This window comes from Syngnathus typhle, linkage group LG5, assembly GCF_033458585.1.
Source record: "Syngnathus typhle isolate RoL2023-S1 ecotype Sweden linkage group LG5, RoL_Styp_1.0, whole genome shotgun sequence".
In the NCBI taxonomy this organism is placed as follows: domain Eukaryota; kingdom Metazoa; phylum Chordata; class Actinopteri; order Syngnathiformes; family Syngnathidae; genus Syngnathus; species Syngnathus typhle.
The window spans coordinates 17,652,905-17,672,753 of record NC_083742.1 but is presented as its reverse complement, the minus strand read 5'-3'; the positions used below and the strand labels follow the sequence as shown (position 1 = coordinate 17,672,753).

At 47.8% G+C, this 19,849-nt stretch overlaps 1 protein-coding gene across 2 annotated transcripts in view; it reads left to right on the top strand.

Moving 5' to 3' along the window:
• The window catches only part of LOC133154505 (ADP-ribosylation factor-like protein 15), a 47,578-nt gene extending 28,669 nt beyond the window's left edge, over nucleotides 1–18,909 (top strand). Inside the window, exons 5-6 of one of the 2 annotated variants that reach the window (XM_061279284.1) lie at nucleotides 463–565; nucleotides 17,108–17,260. In XM_061279284.1, the coding sequence (XP_061135268.1) occupies nucleotides 463–565; nucleotides 17,108–17,124 (120 nt within the window). In that variant the 3' untranslated portion in view covers nucleotides 17,125–17,260. Of the gene's footprint in view, nucleotides 1–462; nucleotides 566–17,107 lie in introns of both variants that reach the window. The other variant, XM_061279283.1, reaches the window with a different exon arrangement.
• Nucleotides 18,910–19,849: the final 940 nt, after the last annotated feature.

Here is a 19,849-nt window from a genome sequence, read left to right as displayed (position 1 = left end):
TGTATCTCAAGCAATGGAGACATCCTGATTGGTGCAGTGCCAGCGCCATTGCAGATTAAGAGGGTGGCTTGGTCATGCTTTAGAGAAGTCATTGTTAGCCAGCTTTTTTGTCTCTATTTCAGTAAGCCTGATAATAAAGTGGGTTGAGCCAGGCCATGGGGGCCGGGCCCGGCTCCCTGTTTGATCATTGATCTCCGTGACCCCATTTGAAGGGTCTTAATCTCTCAGTTGACCTCCTCCAGGATATCTTGGAGGGAGGGTGACAGGGCTGGATGTTTACTGGGAACCATCAAGAGTGAGGATACTGTGGTGAAAGTGATTGGGGGGGGGGGCTTTTTCCACTTGAGCGGTATAATGAGCCTGGGAGGTCTGCGAATGCACGTTTATGTGGGATGTGGCACCTGTAAAATGCAAACTGCAGTTTTTGTTTCTGAAATTTGGTTGCTCTTGTTCTTCTTGTAGTTGTGCAAAGAAAAGAAAAAAAGATTGCCTGGTCCTACTGTCAAATCCTTCTCAAGTCCCCAAGGAAGATTTAAGGCTAACTCTTGTTCCTCGACACTCCAAGGTAGCGTACGACTCTTTGTCTCAATAAGAGGATAACATCGTGTGTATCTTCAGGGCTCGAACGAAATGTGGTCTCCGCCATTTTGCACTTGGTTCGCTAGCCATGGTGGGATGGGTCTTCAGGGAAGATGAGTATTTTTAGACAAGGTGTGCAAGCATAACAAGCCCTGCAGATGTTTGCACACGTGATCAAACCGGGTTTTACACCAATAAACCCGTCGGCTGGTCACGCTTAAGAATGGTGCCGCGAGCGACCAAGCCGCAAAATGTCTAAGTCGTAAGAATGAATTGAGTCGAATGGCTTATTTGAAAAAAAGAATTGGGCAGATTTTGAATTGTATTAGGCAGGACTTGTTCAGTCATCTCGGATGAGTCATTCGGTTTAGCCAAGCCAGCCCCAAAGTCATGTGACTCCAGCCCCTCACCTCTGCTCCAAAACACCATCTGCGTTCATAGACACTGTAGTCTCCGTCATCTTTTCTGACCTCAGCTGGAAAGAGTTAAAAAGTACAGTTGCACAAGGTCTCCTCTACGGATTCCATAATGAGCCGAGTCCACGCTCGGAGAAAATTGTGGTAATGACGGACTGAACACTTCCTGGGTTCTTGTTTTGAGAGAAGATAGCCATCTTGAATGGCGTTGCCCCAGATCGTCAGCCAAGCCTGACTCTGAGGTTAAACAGCTAAGGGAATCAAAAAAAAATAATAATCTGGAGCGGTACTGTAGCAGAAGGCGTTTCAACAGATCTCGCCTTCCACTCGTCTCGCTCGCAATCGTCTGAGTTTGCTTTAACAGCGTATTCATACAGCGGCTCTTCTACTAAGTTGGTCAATTGGTGAGGATTGATGGAAGTCTCGCGTTCTATAAATCTTGACTTGACCTCAACATTGATTGATCAGATGTTGCTGTGAGATTTCGAAACGCCTATAAAATGGGCGCCCCCAAAACACACGTACGCATACGATCCACACTCGATCCAGAGCCTTTTACGTCAAGCATCTGCATTCCTTCATGGCACAACCACCTCCAGATGTTCACTTCTTATGCCCCCCCCCCCACACACACGCACACATTTATTTCAAAAGATGAAGAAACTCTGGCGGTAGTCACATAAAGCACTAACATTTATGTTCGACAACTTTGCTTGTATGATTTGGACCCCCCGCAAAAAGTGATTGATAATGTCAAACATTGATTTGACGATCATCCTGGTAAAGCCACCCTTATATTTTGTTTGATTGTCGCAATCCTTTTTCATCTGCGCTCAATTCCTGAAGCAAGTTTACCCCCCGCAATGGCAGACATGACTGATCTGTTGGCTTGTCAGGTAGCATCAGCGCAAAGCCGGTGCCGTGTGACGCCGCCGGCGGCTTGCCAAAAGCTAATTGTGCTAATTGGCGAGCGCCAATCCTGTAACGAGGCTTTGAGGGGCGACCCACCGACACAGATGAAAGCGCACAGATTTGTCTTGTGTCAAGGACTTGCGGGTAATCGGCGCGTCCAATGACCTGTGGGCCAAGAGGGCAGCACCGGGAGGGGGAGAAGGGAGGGAGGGAGGGACAGTGCTCCGGCCCATCTGTGGAGGGTGAAGAAGCAAAGTGATGTAAATTCCAACTTCCATCCAGACTCTGTGGCTTTGAATAGGATTTCAATTTCATTGCAGAATGTGTAAGGATCTAGAAGTTACTCGGGCCTCGGTTTGTTGCCCGTTTTCAACATTTCAGCACCATCGAGATGAATCTGCAAACATCTCTGGAGGTGTGAGCATTCAAAGTCAAAATAAATAAATAATGCTGTCTGCGCGTTGATGGATGAGCCCGGAAAGCTCTCCCAAGAGCTTTACCAGTCACCGGGTCATTTTACTTTTGCAGCTCGAGTCGCCCGATAAGTCTTTGGTCGGGGCGCAGAGTATACGAGAGGGGCCGGGGTGGCGTTTCTTGCTTCTTCCACGGCCAACGGTTAATATATTACCCGTTTATCGACTCGTGTTCATTAGTTGACTCGAGCTACCGCTAACGACCGCAGCGTCCTGTTTTGGAGAAATTCGTCTTTCAATTTTCACACGGCTTTGAAATCCGAAACGCTTTTAGGAAGTCTTTGTTTTATCGCCTGCCTCCTTGATATACGTTTATACGCAAACCGAGCCGTAATCTTGTCAAGACATTCTTGCCGTTGTGATGCATACCCGGTAGTCGGAGACTAATATGTTGAACAAATTTCCGATTTCTGCTTTTAATCAGGTTGTTCCCCTTTGTTAAGGGCAATCGTAAATGACAGATGTCGCAACCAAATGCTATGGCTAAGTCGGTCACTCCGCTTTAGTCAAACAAAATGAATCGAGACCAAGAATGGCCTCCAAAGGTCATGTGACCTCAGACCTTGTGACTTCTTTTTATGGGGATATGCGAAGTCACAAGTTTACGTGAACAAACCTCAAACGATTACCGAACTGAAGATGGAAATTCAACGGGTAATCGGTGAAATCGACAGGGACGTCTGCAAAAGAGTTATCGTTAATTTCAACGATCGGATGACTGCCTGCAGAGAAAGTGGAGGTGGACATATGCTCGATATCATTTTTCATTATTAAATTGAAGTATATGTTGAATGAAATGAAATAAAAAGTTTGAATTTTGCATCGATTTTGGCTTGATTTAATGCATTTTTAAAAACTGCGTACTTTATGAAACACCCTATATATAACAAATTGATAAAGGCAATTAATCACCTAAGACGGACACTTTGGAGAATGGAATCCGATTCCGTTTTTCCAGCTTTTTGCTATCAGCTCAGGCGTTTTTGAAAAGGAGAGGCTTCCCAAATTTTGGCCAATCCCTAAAAGGGGCATAGCATGACAACGGTTTTCAAACAAGTCATATCGCATTACACTGAGCGGTCTTTACTTCGACTACGACTCAGCCTTGGCTTTAGAAAGGTAATTAAATAGAATTTTCTCCGTAATGGAGTGTGAAATAGATAATGACCTAATTACGTGTGATTTCTTTCGACATACCTGCGTTGGATAATGTCTGGCGCTTGACAGATTCCCGCTCCCCACGTCCATTCACCCACATAATACTTTGATTGCTAAGCTAAGCTAGCGGTGACGGTATATTAAAATGCAACAAAGCAAAGCGTCAACGGTGGGCCGCTAACAAAGCCAAAGGGCGGCGCTACCCCAGACCGGAGGCAAGATCAAACGCACCTCCCGCTTTGACTTTATCGCACCTCTGACAGCTGATGTCGGAGGGGTTAATCTGCCAGTGCCAGAAATTAAATGAATGCTGCAGAATACTTGGCATGTGGCTCTTCCCCGGTGAGATGTAGCCACATGAACATGTAAACTGTCTGAGTTTTGCAGACATGGCTGCAGGGCAGAGGGAATTACACTGTCACACAGAGGATATGGAGCTGCCGTGACATCCTCTTGGCACATAGTTGAAGGCCATCCAGGTGGAAATTGCTGCCAAGAGCGACGTGGGGAGGGAGGGAGGTAGGGAGGGAGAGAGCCAGGCAGGGAGGGAGGCGCTCGCTTCTGTTGCATTGCATCTGCATGGGCGAAGATCGTCTTTCATTTGCGCTTACCTGTCGTAGCTGTCACGCGCAAAGGAAGTGTTTAGTGTTAATCAGTGGAAATGCTTGCAGATGCTCAACCCCCCCCAACCCCCCCCCCCCCCCCCCCCACGTCTTTGCACCGTTTTATGAATCAAACTAGCATTAGCACACGGTGCTGGGCAATAGCGACAAAGGGTTACATCCTGATGTCGGTCACGTCATCTTCCACGACACGTTGCTCTTCAACGCACACACCTTGCTGGAGCGGCGTGTGTTGCTGGAGGCGCTTGCTGGCTCTCGAAGCGGTCGGTCCCGCTCAATGTAAACATACGACTATGAGGAGGGACAAATACATGCAGGATATCTTCACTTGCAGCGAGGGAAAGCTAAAATAACACGTGCAGCTGTTACACACATTTTTTTTCCCCCTTTCAATTCTGCTTTTATTACATTTTATTTCTCTATGAGTCAATTTTATCTTCGTCGGAAACAAAAGTCTTTTCCAGGTGTTAATTAAGCAACAACAAGACTGTCTTCACAGCCAATTTTTTTTTTTTTTTTTCGAAGACTGCTGTGGAAAAATACTCCCACTGCTTACATTTGCCTGTATACCTTGTAAGTTTACGGCCCTTTAGAAGACAGAGAAGCTCTTTAGCGCAACATGATGTAACCTGAATTTCATGGCGTGCCTTTGGAAATGTCTTGTGCGCAAATAAATTGTGATGACAGGACTGGCAGACAATCAAAGTGCAAAAATCTTGACAGATACTTTCCTCGTCGAGTTCCAGCGACTGTGCTCTTTGCTTTTTTTTGCACACGATCACAGCAACGATTCAATCAAATCAATCAAATGAATTGAAGTTGAAAGAAATGCTCATTATTTCAGAGCGCTTTTTTTTTTTAGGTTGGCTTTGCCAAACCGTGCTAATCACATGGCAGGCCACAAATACTTCATGATATCATTGACTAATTGTGTGATTGTGCAAAACACATTTCAATTAGTTTACAGAAATGGAAAGAATATTCTGCTCCAAGATGCCACGTTTTCCCTTTGCAAATAGAAATTAAAAAAAACAACAACTAAAAAGTCGACTCTCTGGGAAATCTTCTTGCTATCAAACATCCAGAAAGCTCCAAGAGGCTTTCTTTGGCAAGAGTCGCAAGCATGTAGGTCGTGGTGGTCTTCAATCATAAACCCCGTGCACAAATGTGGCTCAAGCGTTTTGCTTAGTTGATCACAAATCTTCAAATGTGTCAAATAGTTGTCAACATTGCTACCTAGACGGCAGCGCCTTTTTTAAACACAAGCAGACGGAGGAAAATACTCTGGTGCTTCTCGTGCCATTTTGACTGTTAAGGAGAATGGCCGCAGAAAAAAAGTCTCTTTACACAAAATGTAGCCAGCCAGCCAGTGAGCTTCATTGTGCGGCCCTCCAGTTTGCTCCCGCCGTGTCCTTTCCGAGGGCCAGCTCGTCTGAATCCAAGTAACGCTTGGTTACATTTCTTCTGCCAGGATTGGGAATGCACTCAGCCAAACCTGTGGGGCCTGACTCATATGCCAGCTTTTTTTTTTTTTTTTTAATTCCTGTGTGACAGTGTCACAGTCACTGGCGAAGGGTCCCGAGACGGAGCCATCTGTGTGCTTACTTCCACCATATGTGAGCTACAATTAAAGTCTTCAACTGCAATTTTTTGGGGTTGATGAATCTGGCGGAGTCAGACAAGTCCTAAATTGTGATCATTCCAATATTTGACTCATAGCTTCAAACCAAATACCTTGCTAGCTCATAAAAAAAGTGTTTATTGGTTGAACAAATGTCTTGACTCAGTCCAACTGTGAAGCAAGTCATGCGTGTGCGTGCGTGCGTGCGTGCGTGCGTCTAAGCAGCCACCGTTCGCTGGAACCAAAGAGGCGATGGCCGACATGCCTCATTTCTCGACACTCTTCCATCAGCATTGTGTGCGAGATGGATGAGCGAGCGAGCGTGTGTAAACACAACATAGGGTCAAAGTGGCGTCTGCGCCAGCCAGCCACACAACCAATGTGGAAGGAACTCTTCAGACTGCTCTTGAAGTACTTAGGAAAACACACGCCGCCGATTATCGCTATCTGTCTGTGTCTCAAAACAATCCTTGTCTCTTAACTGGGAGGAATATGGGAGAGTTTGTGTTTTATCTGAGTTTACGCGGTGAGATCAAGACGGTAAATCGTAACAAGTTAAGTTTGGATACGTGAAACGTTTAACTCGAGCGTTCCGGAACATCAGTGGCGGCAAATAAGCAGCGCAAGAGAGAGAGTGCACGACGGGGGAGGCTGAGCGAGCGAGCGAGCGTACGTGGAGAATGATGAAAGAGGAGTCATCTGTTCTGTCTGCTACATTAGCCATGAATGAGGCCCGATTCATCCCGGGCTGCACTATGGCCTCAGGAAAACAAAGAAAGGCCACATCCACTGACTTTGTAGCACTTAAAACTTCTCTACTACACCATGAGAAAAAGATTTGCCCACCTGTCCATTACATGGAGTGTCCATTTGCAGCTACGACCTTTCTGGGAAAATCAACGTATGTCAGGTTAAGACTTTTGAATGTCTGGGAATTGTTGTCCATTGAAAAAAATGAAATGGTGTTAGCGAGCGGTCACTCGTGTTGGCTTCTTATCTTAAGGCTGTTAGCTCCCCGGTGGCCATGTTAGTTCTCCTGGGACAAGTGATCTAGCATTGAAATGGCAGAGAAGGCCCCAAATGAAGAATTGCGGCCTACCCACCCGCGCCTCCGCGGCATCGCATTCTGGACTCTAACGTCCGACCGGGACTCTTGTCAGAAGTGGCGTCAGATATTCCAAAGTGCATTTTCTAAGAGCAGGAGCAAAATGGCGCATCAGCTGTTTCCTTCTCCTGCAAGTTGTGTCATTGGGCAAACACCTTGTAAACAAGCGGATATGCGATCCATACTCTCTCTCTCTACTTTTAGAACCGGGCGGGAGCCTTAATGGGGATGTCCGGGCTAGTATTGACATGTCTGGACTTGTTGTCCCGCCTTTGCCCGCGATATGTGGAGGGAGGGCAGGCAGGCATGTCTCGTAAGGGATACGTTAACCTTTCAAGCACATTGGCAGCCTCCGCGCCTTATTCTCGACACGGGTTACCACGTAGAGGATCTGCTTATAGCACCATAGTGACATATTGTGCGGTTATGCTGTCGCCAGCCAGCACAAGACGTGTCCATGACCTCAGCGCGACACAATTATGCGCTCGGCTTGACCCGGGCGGGGCACCGGCGGGGGGAGTCGAGGGTCTGCGCATGGTGAGCTCATGAACGCCAGCGATTCACCGTTCCTTGACGTGCCTCTCGAAATACTCAACGTGAAACACTTGAAATGCTCTCAAGTGCGGATGGTACAGAGCAAGGAACAATAGCGCCGTTGTACGTGCAGAACGGAACGAGGTGAACATTTGTACTATTCAGATGAGCAGCTCCAGGCTGGAGTCGATGCGCCCAGACATTTAAAGATGGTTTGTTCTGCAGAGCAAGACTGCGAGCGCAGCGATTCAGTGCAGACCGTATTGTGTGGGACTTGGCAGACACCCCACCCCACCCCCAACCCCGCCCCCGAAGCATCTTTTCAAAGAGGTTACCTTGTTTGCCCCTTGAGCTATTTTCGCTGCGCCTGTGTCTGGACTCGCAAGTCTGCGGGGGGAAAAAAAGAAGAAAAAAAAAAAAAGCCTCATCTCCACCTCTCTCTCCTCCAGCCGCCGCGCCTGACGTGACGTCAGCGACGTCAGGTATCCAAAGCACACGGTGTTTATTGAATGCGAATTATTTACACACCTGCTTTGTGGCACATTCCTGATTAGGAGCTGGAATGGGATGGGCACTCCGAGAGGGATGACTTGAGCCCGGGGGGCATACACCTGAACAGCCCCGCCGTACAACCTCTATGCAAACAGGACAGAAAGGAAAGGCCTACCCTTGTTGGTATGCAAATATGCCCGAGGCTGGCGTGCCGGATTGTTGCAAAAACTTGATTGGACGAAAAAAAAAAAAATCTACCTGGCTTTTTCCCACACAAGTCCCAACGTGGGCGGAGGTCATTGCTGTCAATTGAAATGTTTTTGAAAAGCATCTTTTTATCGAGCATCCATTTGGAGCATTTCACCGCCATGTTGTGATGGTGGGCTGCTAGCCTGGCTCGGTTTTTGGTGGTGCGGATGTTTTCAGCCTGGAAATGAAGGAAAATCCCGGCCGTCACTCCCGACGAAGGAATTTGCATCAAAGCCACGCGTGATCTCGGCCGCCGCCGCGTCACGACCGCCCCCCCCCCCCCCCCCCCGGCTGGCACAGTCATAGCGAGGCCACGCACGGACAAAATGCGTAGGGAGATGACTCACCTGGCCGAGACCCCATTGGGGCTAAAGGTTTCTAATGTGACGTGATGGCGAGAGTTTACTCTCAGGCGAGTCCACTCTGCGTCACAAGCGCCATGATGGGCCATGATGGGCCATGATCTTCTCTTTTTTTTGTCTTTCAAGGGACACCGATTCTCCCGTAATCACTTTTCCCACACCCGCTGTGCGTAAGTGACTCAAGTGTAAAGGTGGTGTGTGACTCATTCGAGTTTGAGGGTGGCTGTAAGTGTTTTCTGCGGACGTGGTTGCCATTTGGGAAATGTGAAGTTGACTTTCATTCACGTTTTGGACTTTGATTGACTCGATTTGTTCCGTGTTTCATTCGTAGTGGTTGAAATCGACATTTAATTCTTTCTTTGCCCTTTGACCCTCTTTCATTTTCAACGACACACTTTTGTTCGACTTGACATACAACTACCATACGTAGTATGGCGTACGATCGGAATGTTCCGCACAAGTAATAAAAGCCGTTTTTTTTTTTTTTTTTTTACTGTCCTCATAACATTATAGTTTGACTTGAAGAGTCATTGAATCGGCCCGTTTGACTTGAAGAGTCATTGAATCCGCCCGTTTACCGTATGCATCGTGGGTGACGGGAAGCGTCTCGGCAATATTGATCAGAATCATCTTTTGCTGTCTGTTTCTAGGATTTGCTCACATAAGCAGAAAGTTGGAATTGACGACGGGATCAGATGAAACGTGTTACATCCTGACTCCAAACATTTCCATCTTGTTGGCCTTCTAAATTGTCTCTGGATGCCTCTGATTGATTGAGATTATGACTCAGGATGGGCAGGCGAGGCAGGGCGGCCTGACTTTTATCAAATTCATCGTTTGATTCCCTTCAATGGCAGATAAATGTGAAAGTCGGGAAGCTCAACGAGTCCCACAACCTGCGTTGAACTCGAGCTAAATGTTTCATCCGTTAGCTCACCACTCACTTGGGTGTATGCCGAGTAAACAAACACCAGACTGCTGCGTGTCGTACCATGCAAAACGTTCTGAGAACAGATTCGTGCAGAATCTTGCCCCGCTTAGTTTCTACCAATCATAGCGAACCTTGACAAACTGTTTCAAGGTCATTTGTCACAATGGCCACAATGGACAGGCCACTTATTTAAAGTTGCTTACCATGGAATTGGTCAACTTTGTCCGCTTTTTTTCCCCAGAGTCGATCTGGAACGGGGCTTTGTCGTATTTACGTACGCAATTTCAGGACAAATTCCAGGTGGGGAACCGAGATTGATTGCACTGCATTGGAAAACAAGAATGATATCACACTGGCACATTGCAGAAAAAGAAAAGGCTGCATAGCAGAAAAAAATCGGGTTTGACTCCCCGTGAAATGCGGAAGGTGTGATGAGGTGGGCCAACGGCCGGACGCGGTCCCAAGATAGCTCGTCAACCTTGCGGCACCCTGTGCTGCGCTGCGTGACTCACGTGGCGGCCGGTGTCTGAAAGTTTCGTCTGGCGCACGGCGTGTGTCATCCAAGCCGGTGACGTCCGTGGCTCTAAATTCTGCGCCGCTCGCCGATTGGCCGCGCGGCGGATGAGGCACAGGTGAGGGCCAATCGATGAAGGAAACACAGTGTGCGCAACTCTGTCACCAAATGTCTGGAAGTTAAGATCATCCTTATTATACCTTGCACTTGCGTCAGTACTGATGGCAAATGTCGATTTGATGATTGCCAGCTCACTCGCACTCGTCGGGAACAAAGTGAAAGTTGCACATTAGTCACTGGCGAACCCGTGCGTGCTTTTGAGAATGATCGGAGAGAAGGCAGTACTTGATGTTAATTGCATCCCTCGTGACTGTTCATGCCTTCATTATCCTCACTCGCTGAATTATTATTAACGAGTGGCAGTCAATTTCAGACATCCCCGCTGATCTCATACAATAGTTCACATTTGACAAACTGCGTGCACATTTTTAATTCATAAAAAAAAATCATCATTGTGACAGGCCATCCACTGCTGCCATCTGCTAGCCATAGTGCTTTTTTTCTTTTAGCTTTCCCATCTTAATGAAGACCCAGTTGACGGCACTCCGCATTAGGATCCGCGTTGATGCGTCAGTGGTGCTCAATGTTTTCAAATTGTGTCAGTGAGAAAACCCACACATGCCGGAGACAACATGCTTTGATAATGATTCAAGAAGGAGGAGAAACAAAACATCCTGTTCTTTCGTTAGACGCGGTTCTCATGGAAAGGTCCCACGGGCACGCAACTCACCATTTGGATCCAAGTGACGCCTGATGTGGCGCTTGTACACGAGTGTTGTGCGGACCTTTGCTCCGTCTCATGCTTCATCACAGACATCAGCGCAAGAGATAAGCACGTCTCGATCCCCCACGTTCCCGTCAAGTGATTGCCCAGATGTCATTCAGCGCTTTGCTTCTGCCTTCAGAGATTTGAGCAAGGTTGCACTTTTTTTCCCGTCTTTCTTTCTTTCTTTCTTTCCCTCCGCCTTTCTCTCTGCAGACTATTGATTGAGAAATGTTCCAAAAAGGGCGCACTGCCAGTCCCGTAAAGATGAGATCATTGTGCAATGTGCAGTGTCACCATTTCTTTATCTAACAAGTTTCGGAGTCATGAAAATGAGCCCGAGCTGGGGGATGTTTCATTCAATTTGCCTACATTAGCATCACAGCCTGTCTGCGTGAAGATGAAATGTGCTCTCCACTCGCTTTCACTGGACAATTCCTTTTACGTGAAATCGATTGCGACCGGACTTTTCGACGAGCGCAAATTCCTCTCGCGCGTCTGAGCCGCCTCTCTCGAATGATGGAAGACAATGGCGAAAAAGGAGCGGGGTGGGTTTTTTAACTCGGCGGCTGGCTTGACCTTGACAACGGATGTCCATCTCTCTCTTTTGTCTTCGTTCATTCGCCTTTCCACTTAATGGCGTTTGCTGCCGCGGCGGCTAAAACGCACCGCCGCATCTCTGCTGTCGCCTCCCCCTCTCCCCAACCTTACCTCACGTCACGTCTGCTCTGTTTCCAGACAAGCGGGTTTAAAAAGTCAACCGCGTATTGAGCCGTCTAGACTGAAGTTGGTCAGCAAGCAAGCAGCCATACCAACCAGTGGAAAAAGGGATGAGGAGCAGGTGACCTTGCTGTGCTCTGTCCCTCGTTTCAGGGCGCAGCAATGTTTTTCATTTCAGAACGCAAAGCCTTGAGACTGAACGCAAAGAAAATGGGGCTGACGTCCGCTGACCACCTTTTTTTTTTTTCTGAAACGTAGCTACCGTGACCACGTGGCGTAAATGCGGCCATGGGAAGCTAAGGGGGGGTACATTTTACTGGCAGTGAAAGGGGCTTGGGTTCTATCTAAAAATCCGGTGAACCCCCTGAAATCCCAAAATTGACCATTTATTGCTGAAGACACGTGTTCCAAGCCCAACATTTGTGGAAATGTTTATTGTTGTTCTCCAGTCTTACAGCAAACCTCAAACAGATGTTTTTGAGCGGTTGAAATCAGACGGATCATTTTGTGCTCAAAAAGATGATCAAAGCAGTCCATCAATATGGTTGTCACTTACCCCATCCAATTTTTGGAAATCTCTAAAATAGGCATTAAACAAAACAAGAAGGTGCCAGTCATGTATTCTTGACAGAAAAAGCCAAAACATATTTGATTAGTAGAATGAAAATTGGAGAGATCTTGCTTTAAATGACAGCTTTCCTTTCCCAAATGGTTTTGCCCCGTCACGCAACTAATGACTTTCATTCCAAGCTCAATCAGCCGATTGATCTGGGTTCAATACCTCTCCCGCATCTTTGTCTTCCTGCGGCCCTCCCACTCATCTTCATCGCTGCTTTCTTCTTCTTTCCCACCCATCCAGCCTTTCTCATCCTTTCATGCCCGGCCAAGCTGGTGGTCCGGCCTGCCCCTCTGGGAGGTTAAGGGGTATTTTGGGCTGTCGGCAGGTTGCGCGGGCACGTCGCTTGCCTTTTCCCACAGCTCGCGTCAAATGTGGCTGAACCCTGACCTCAGCGGCTCCTCTCAAAATCAGGGAGCAACGGAATTTAGCCAGCCAGACAAAACTGGACTTTCCATCAGAGAGGGGTGGGGTGGGGGTGGGGGGGGGGGGGCGAATCCCATCCAATTGTGATGCGTGCCCTCCCTTTTGTGCGCCGTTCAAGCAGCGTCGGCCGACCGGCCGCCGCTCGCCGGGACAAGACTTCCGAAAAGCCTATTCAGCACGCGCTTTGACCTCTGCTTCCATTGCTGACTGGTGGGGATCAAACAGTGGGAACGATATATTGAGACAAATCTTTTTCAATGTTCCACTTAAGCGGCACCTCTTGAACGCGGCTCACTTTTGACGGCCGCCCGTTAGGCTGGCCTTTTAATACGGCTGTGAAAATAGTTGTCAGCGCTATCCGGTCTGGATCGGCTCGACGCGGAATCTTTTCAAATAGCCAGGATCACCTTCTGCCGCGGCTAATGGCGCTTTAAAATGTTTCCGAGGGAACGTCAGCTGTCACCAAGTAAGGCGAACCAGTCGAAGGCTCTGGCAACAACTGGACACGGCCCATTCAGCGCATTTAGCAAATTAGACAATTATGAAAAGTCAAATAGCGTCAGAGCCCAACGTGATGCGGGTTTTAAATCTTTTGCAGAAGGCGAGCACTTTGATTGTAATGCCGCGTGCTGTGTGCTAAAGTGTGGTGGTGTGTGTGTGTGTGTGTGTGGGGGGGGGTTGCTACAGCTTTCAAGCTGGTCAACTGTCAGGACTAGTGCATGAAAGGAGGCCTCAGAGTGAAAGGGGAGGGGGGGGAGGCCCTTACTAGGGGGTCCTGCACAAGGGAGGGTGAGAGTAGCTTGTGATGGTGGACCGCCTGGGCTCGGAGGACCCTCTGTGTGGGCCGAGACGGCGTGGCAGGCCTCCTCGCAAGAAATTCAGAAAAGGGGGGCGGTATTGCCATGTTGGCCTTAGCAGCGTGGCACACGGGCAAGATGCCAGCTCAGAACCAAAGACCAGATGTTTGTCAGGGTGGGTGCCTTTCGGCCTCCAGCAAATGGACTAAAAGTGTAATAGTCCAAATAGGGGTACTGAGCACACACTTCCCAGATCCTTAAACGTCACTGGCTTTTCTTCATGTGGAGCAGGTCAAAGTCCGGTGAAGGGGCCACAGCTCCGCTATTGAACCTGACCAAGACGATTGTCTTAGACGTTTGGCCCATTCTCTTCTAAACAGCCTCCATTTTGTGGATTTTTGTCCAACGGACACGGCCGCGTGGAAAGGACACGCTGAAGACCGACCGTTAGCATTGTTGCCCGGAGCACAGCGAATGGGTGAGCAAAAACATCTCCATCTCTCTCAGATTTACGCCACCTGGGCTTTGAAGAGAGGCGGCCGGATGGCTTTGAAGGCCCGGCCCGGCCCGGCCGGGGGAGACTCTTGCTCCCACCGCGGACAGTAAATCTCAAGCCAGCTAATAAACTTTATACGGTGGCATCGGGGACCCGCGTGGTGTCTTCGTATGATACTTTTCCTCCAACTTGGGCTTAGTTCCACGGTGGCCTCCACACTTGGGCTTGAGCCTGGACCCAGTAAAGTCTAAGCTTTGATTTTCCCGTCTTTTGTTACTTCCCCATTTTCTGGCCAATGCAGATGGATTTTTGATCTATGACTTTTCAGATTGCAGTGCAATATATATTTTTTTTTTCCCCACTGGCGAGACATGAGAAGGTCCCGCTCATGTCTTCTGGACTCTTCAGGTAAAAGCAAACAAAGACATACATCTGGTGTGGGCCACTTGACTGATATCTTGGCAAGGGACAGGGTCATTGATTGCCTTGATATTTGAGGATGCCGCTTTCCCTAATTCATTCAAGTCATGATTGAAGGGAGCTCACACCTTTCCATTGAAACCAGCCTGTTAGATTTGCAATCTTGGACCAAATCAAAAGAAGACAAAGATGCGCTCTGTCTGGCCTGCCTGATTTTTTCCCCAACAAAGGATGTTATTTTTGTCTCTGCCCAAATGAAAAGCTCAAGGCTGAAATCAAGTCGGCTCTCCAATGAGTTGATTGAGTAAAGCTCCCCGTTTTCACGTTGCCTGCGGGAAAGTGCTGTGTGAAGGAGAGCGTAGCAGCCTTTTGTCTGCCGCTTCTCTTGGCTTGGTTTTTTCTTTGCTTTTTTTTCTCACAACCAAAGGCTCGAAGGCAAAATCTTCTCAAGTGAACATTTCCTGTTCTTCCTTGTGTTTTTTATGATCCTTCAACAGGAAGAGTATTATTAGCGTTATTCAATATTATTGAATTACCATTTCTTTCTCTGACTTCATAAATAAATGCAAACGGCAGACTCGACAGAGAATAGCCGTCCTGCGTAAGAAATCCACAGTTTACCGTGCGGGCCGTTAAATGTTATTGTTCGATGCGGATCCGTCTGGCTTTGCTTTTATCCGCTCGACCCGACTTCCCGATCATGCCGGCGAATCACGAGATAACGTTAGCTCAGTCTAGTCTTCAGGATCGAAACAAGAAATTGCGTGAAAACAAGAAATGAAATGAGTCCTGCACTTCTGCCCGTCATGTAACTCGAGTTTGTCACAACGTGCCGTAGTCCATGGCTAATCTACTAAATAGAGCTTGAGCAGACAAGCTGAAGACGATTTATTCACGTATTGAGGGGAAAAGCCCAGATGGTTGGTTGAAATCAACAGGTAGTTGGCCTCCAGTTTCCCCAAAATATCGAAGTAAAAATTAGCACGCACGCTCGCTCGCTGGCTGGCTGGCTTGCCAAAATATGCAAGACTGACATCTAATATGAAATGCACACCAATTGGTTGCTGCCTGGCACAAGTTGATCAAAGGTCACTTCCTGTTTCCGGCGCCAGGAATGGCCATTTTTGTTTGTTTTAACACCCTCCCTTATGCAATTCTATATAAGCCTCTTTCTCCTCTGCATATGACCTACAAGTTGCTAGAGCGGATGACCCGCTGGTCATTCTGGGAGCCATCTGGCAACGACGTACTTGTGGCTTACCCTTCCCGCTGCCTCACGCAATTCCTTAAGCAAGCATAAGTGCGCTTAGGAGGACTTAATCTTACAGAAACGGGTTTGGGCCACGCTGTCGGCGAGTCGCCGTCCGATGCGCCCGGCCGTTAGGTCAGCGGGTTCCTTCGGCCTCATGACGCAAAAGTGGTTCGGGAGCAAAAGCTCCACCTGTTGTCGCCACCGGGACTAAAACCTCTGGATTGAGTTCACGCTGATCTGGGGACCCCTGAAAAATGACGTTGCATGTATGTGAATTGTAGCAGAGGAGCGAGCGAGGCTTGAGCCTATCTCCGCAACAGGCCAGCTAGTGGAGGGCACAGAGTTTCCCAGAAGAGGGCCTTGATACAGGCAAGTGAGCCAGCCGGCCGGCCCGCCAGACAGGCAGACGGCCAGCCGGCCAGCCAGCCAGCCAGCCAGCCAGCCAGCCGCGTCGTCTGCAGTCTCGGTCTGATCTGAGGCTACTGCCCGGACCGAGGCGGCTCGTGTTACCCAGACAGATTTGTTAACACTGTTTGGGTCCGCTCGGCTTTCTAGCTGGGCCCCCAAGCCAAACTCGGCCGAGGTGACTTAATCTGTCATTAAACTCACATTACACCCGGACAGAGACTCGGCTCAGGGGGGCGCTGAGACGCTGGCTGGCATGGCTGGCTGCATTGGAGCTCCGGCTCCCCGCCTCCCCCATCCATCCATCCATCCATCCATCCATCCATCCATCCATCCATCCATCCCGCAGGCACGTTCCAGTGCCCCCTCACAAGCACCATTCTGTCTTGTTGCAAGATCAAATAAGCTGCTCGTCTGATCAGTCGGTCAATGATCACCGGCATGAAACATTTGAACAACCTCAAGTTGACTCTTTGTAAATGATGTGAAATATTTGCCAAGATATTTCGGAACATCCGCCTTGCCTTTATTTGGAGTCTGCATTCACATGCAGCCTAGCAAGATATGAAAATATACTTGCAAAAGCAAGCCAAAAGACAAAACTTTGGCAAGGTTGATGAGTGTACCTGTTTGCGTGTTCTTTTTATTCCTTTCTCCTTTTAACAGCAAAAACAAGAATCCGTTTGCTGTTTCTCATCGTATATGGACTTCCTTGCCAGCTGTTAAAAACAACGTGGTCAGCCAAAGGATCGCGTTGATTGCTTCTTTTTTCATCTTTGAATGAAGTTGACGTCGCTCCTTAAATCACCCGCTTTGACTTTGCGTGCACAGGAACATGCGCGGCAGACCTGTGAACAACTTCAAAAAAAGATTGATCCCATAGGATGGACTGGGAATAATCAAAAAAAAGATCATGTACAGGAAATGTTTCTTAAGTGATATTTTAATGATGTGATTGCTCATTTTTGTCTTACAAAGTACGATATTATTTCCCGGTTAAAGAATACAAACACAATTCTTTTTTAGGGGGTTGGGGTGAGGCGGGGTGTACCGGATTAATGTCGTTCCATTCATTTGAATCGGGAGAGACGATCTGACATTTGAGTTTCAAGCATTACCGTGGAACACATTCTACTCGTATCTCAAGGCACCACTGTAATCCGTCGTGCGTTTGTGCGTGCAGGTCAAGAAGTACTTTGAGCTGGAGCCGCTAGCCCGGGGCAAGCGCTGGATCCTGGAGGGCAGCAGCACGGACCACGTGGACGCCGTGAAGGAAAGCTTTGGCCAGTTCATCAGTCTCCTGGAGGACAAAGACACGCAAGGCGGCAGGATATGACGCCGTTAGTTAGCGCCGAGAGACACCAACGCCGAAATGGAAAGGTTCGGCTGGCGCGCCGACGAATCCACGCCCCCCCCTCTCTCTTTCTTCAGGACTACCTTTCAGGGGCCTTCAGAACCACTTAGAACCTCGTCGTTATGATGCTCCTCCTGCACCGCCGTGTGCCGAGGTGGGCTTTGTAATTACTCTCCGACGCGCACACGCACAAAGTGGGGCCCAGGTTGCCTGTAAGATAAGTTTACCTCTTCCGCTAATGACTTTTCAGGATGTCCGAGTGGGAACCGTTGATGTTGTTTCCACTTGTGTGTGTGTGTGTTAAGTGTGTCCATGTCAGCGTGTGACGCCATAACTAGCCTGAGCCTTGTAGCGCTAGCTAGCTCACAGTTAGCATGCGACCGGCACACCGTGTACATAGTAGCGCCACTAATCACGTGCACTCGAGTGCTTTTAGCAATGTGCAGCATATGACGCTTGATGTCTGGAATCATTGTTTCTTAAAGACAGATCACACCACCCAATTTGGGAGTCCTTCCCTCAAGCCAATGACCAGTACAAGTATTATGGGGCTCACCCACAAAAAAAATCCAATCTCCTAAAAACAACCGATTACACAAAAGGGAGAAAACCAGAGTAGTTAGGAGAGATAAAAGGGTTATTTTTTGAAAATAGATAAATAAATGATGAGACTCGTGCTGTATCAAGTTGGAATGCAGGAATAAAAGTCCAAATAAACAGGACCACGCTAGTATTACCCAAGTAATCAAGTTCTCATTTCATGAGGAAAGTGTCCTTATTTTGTAGAGTACGTTGTAATATTGCAGGGGAAACGATAGAATATTAAAAGACTAAAATCATCGTTTCAGGAGAATAATTAGGATGGCGGGAAATGTTGCACTTTTACAAGCTTAAATTTGCAATATTACGAGGGTAAAGTCATAATGAGGAAAAGTTTCTAATTCATGACTAGAAAAGTTAAGTCATCATTTTTTATCCTTATGTGTAATACTCCCACTTCATAAATGTAATTTCACTTTTTTCTTTTTGGCTAGAAAACGAGTGACTACTTTTATGAGAGTTAAGTCGTTAAATTCTGATTCAAAAAATAATAATAATAAATTGACACTCACTCATAAAACGAAAGACTTAATTCACGTAATATTGCAAGCGTTTTTCCCCACCCAAAATATGACCTTTTTTATTTCCTTTCTAGTGTGCCTATCTATCCTACTTGTTATGGTAATTGTGCAGGACGGATGTATTGGCAAATGCATTTGATGTTTTTCACATGAGTGTCACTTGTTGTTGTTTTTGTGGTGGCGGCGGCGGTGACGCTGTCCGCGCGGACTCCGCTGCCTCGGCGGCCCAATATAAAGTCAATCAATCAGCCGCGGCAACAGCTGCCAGTGACAAGTCCCTGTCTGACACCCTAATGCCTTCCTTCCAACTGTCTGTGAAGACCCCCCTCTGGCCCAGACCAGCCTAGACCCCACCAACACACACACACATGCCCAAGTGTGCTCTTCACATCATGTGCCCGGCCGGCGGCATCCAGTCGACAAACACTACAACTTTGACTTTTGTCGTTTTTCATCTTCTTCCGTCTCGACTGGTTTTGTCTGTGTCTATTAAATTTGTAAAAATCTTAATGAGCGTCTCTGCTGTACCTTTGCTCTCCATGAAGCTTAACTGCTGTTGGGCCGGATTCATTTTTGCTCTCCCTCCTTCCCGAGAAGTACCTCGCCGCCTTTTGTTTCCAAACAAGCAAAGTCCTCTGAACATTGCCCTCAATGAACCCCGTGAAGTTTGTCACATGCAAATGTGTAATTACAAGACAAACACGAGCGAACGGGCGTGTTTTCTTAAACCCGGCGAAGAATGCCTAGCCGCTATCTTTCCTGTCTTCTTCCATCAAATGTGTTTGTGTCTTTGTACTGATAACAGATGTTACCCTGACATCCATCAGGGCCTCTGCCTCCCGCTGTTGATGATGAACACCCCACATTCTCTGGTTATACCTCGCTTGTACTGCATAGACAAAAGTATTGGGACGGTGGAGATAAAACAGAGGCTTCAATAAAACACACCCACCCGCCCAAGTTTTTATCATCATCGAGAGTAAGCAGAGGTGGTTTTTTCTTCTTGTCTGTTGTCCTCTGTGTGATCTTTGCGCGATCCCAACGCTCCGAGCTGTAAAAGTCATTAATGCCTGATTGACTCTTAATGAGTTGACCTTTGAACTAACCCTTCCTTCCTTCCTTCCTTCCTTCCTTCCTTCCTTCCTTCCTTCCTTCCTTCCTTCCTTCCTTCCTTCCTTCCTTCCTTCCTTCCTTCCTTCCTTCCTTCCTTCCTTCCTTCCTTCCTTCCTTCCTTCCTTCCTTCCTTCCTTCCTTCCTTCCTTCCTTCCTTCCCTCCTTCCTTCCCTCCTTCCTTCCCTCCTTCCTTCCCTCCTTTCTTCCCTCCTTTCTTCCCTCCTTTCTTCCCTCCTTTCTTCCCTCCTTTCTTCCCTCCTTTCTTCCCTCCTTTCTTCCCTCCTTTCTTCCCTCCTTCCCTCCTTCCCTCCTTCCCTCCTTCCCTCCTATCCGTCTT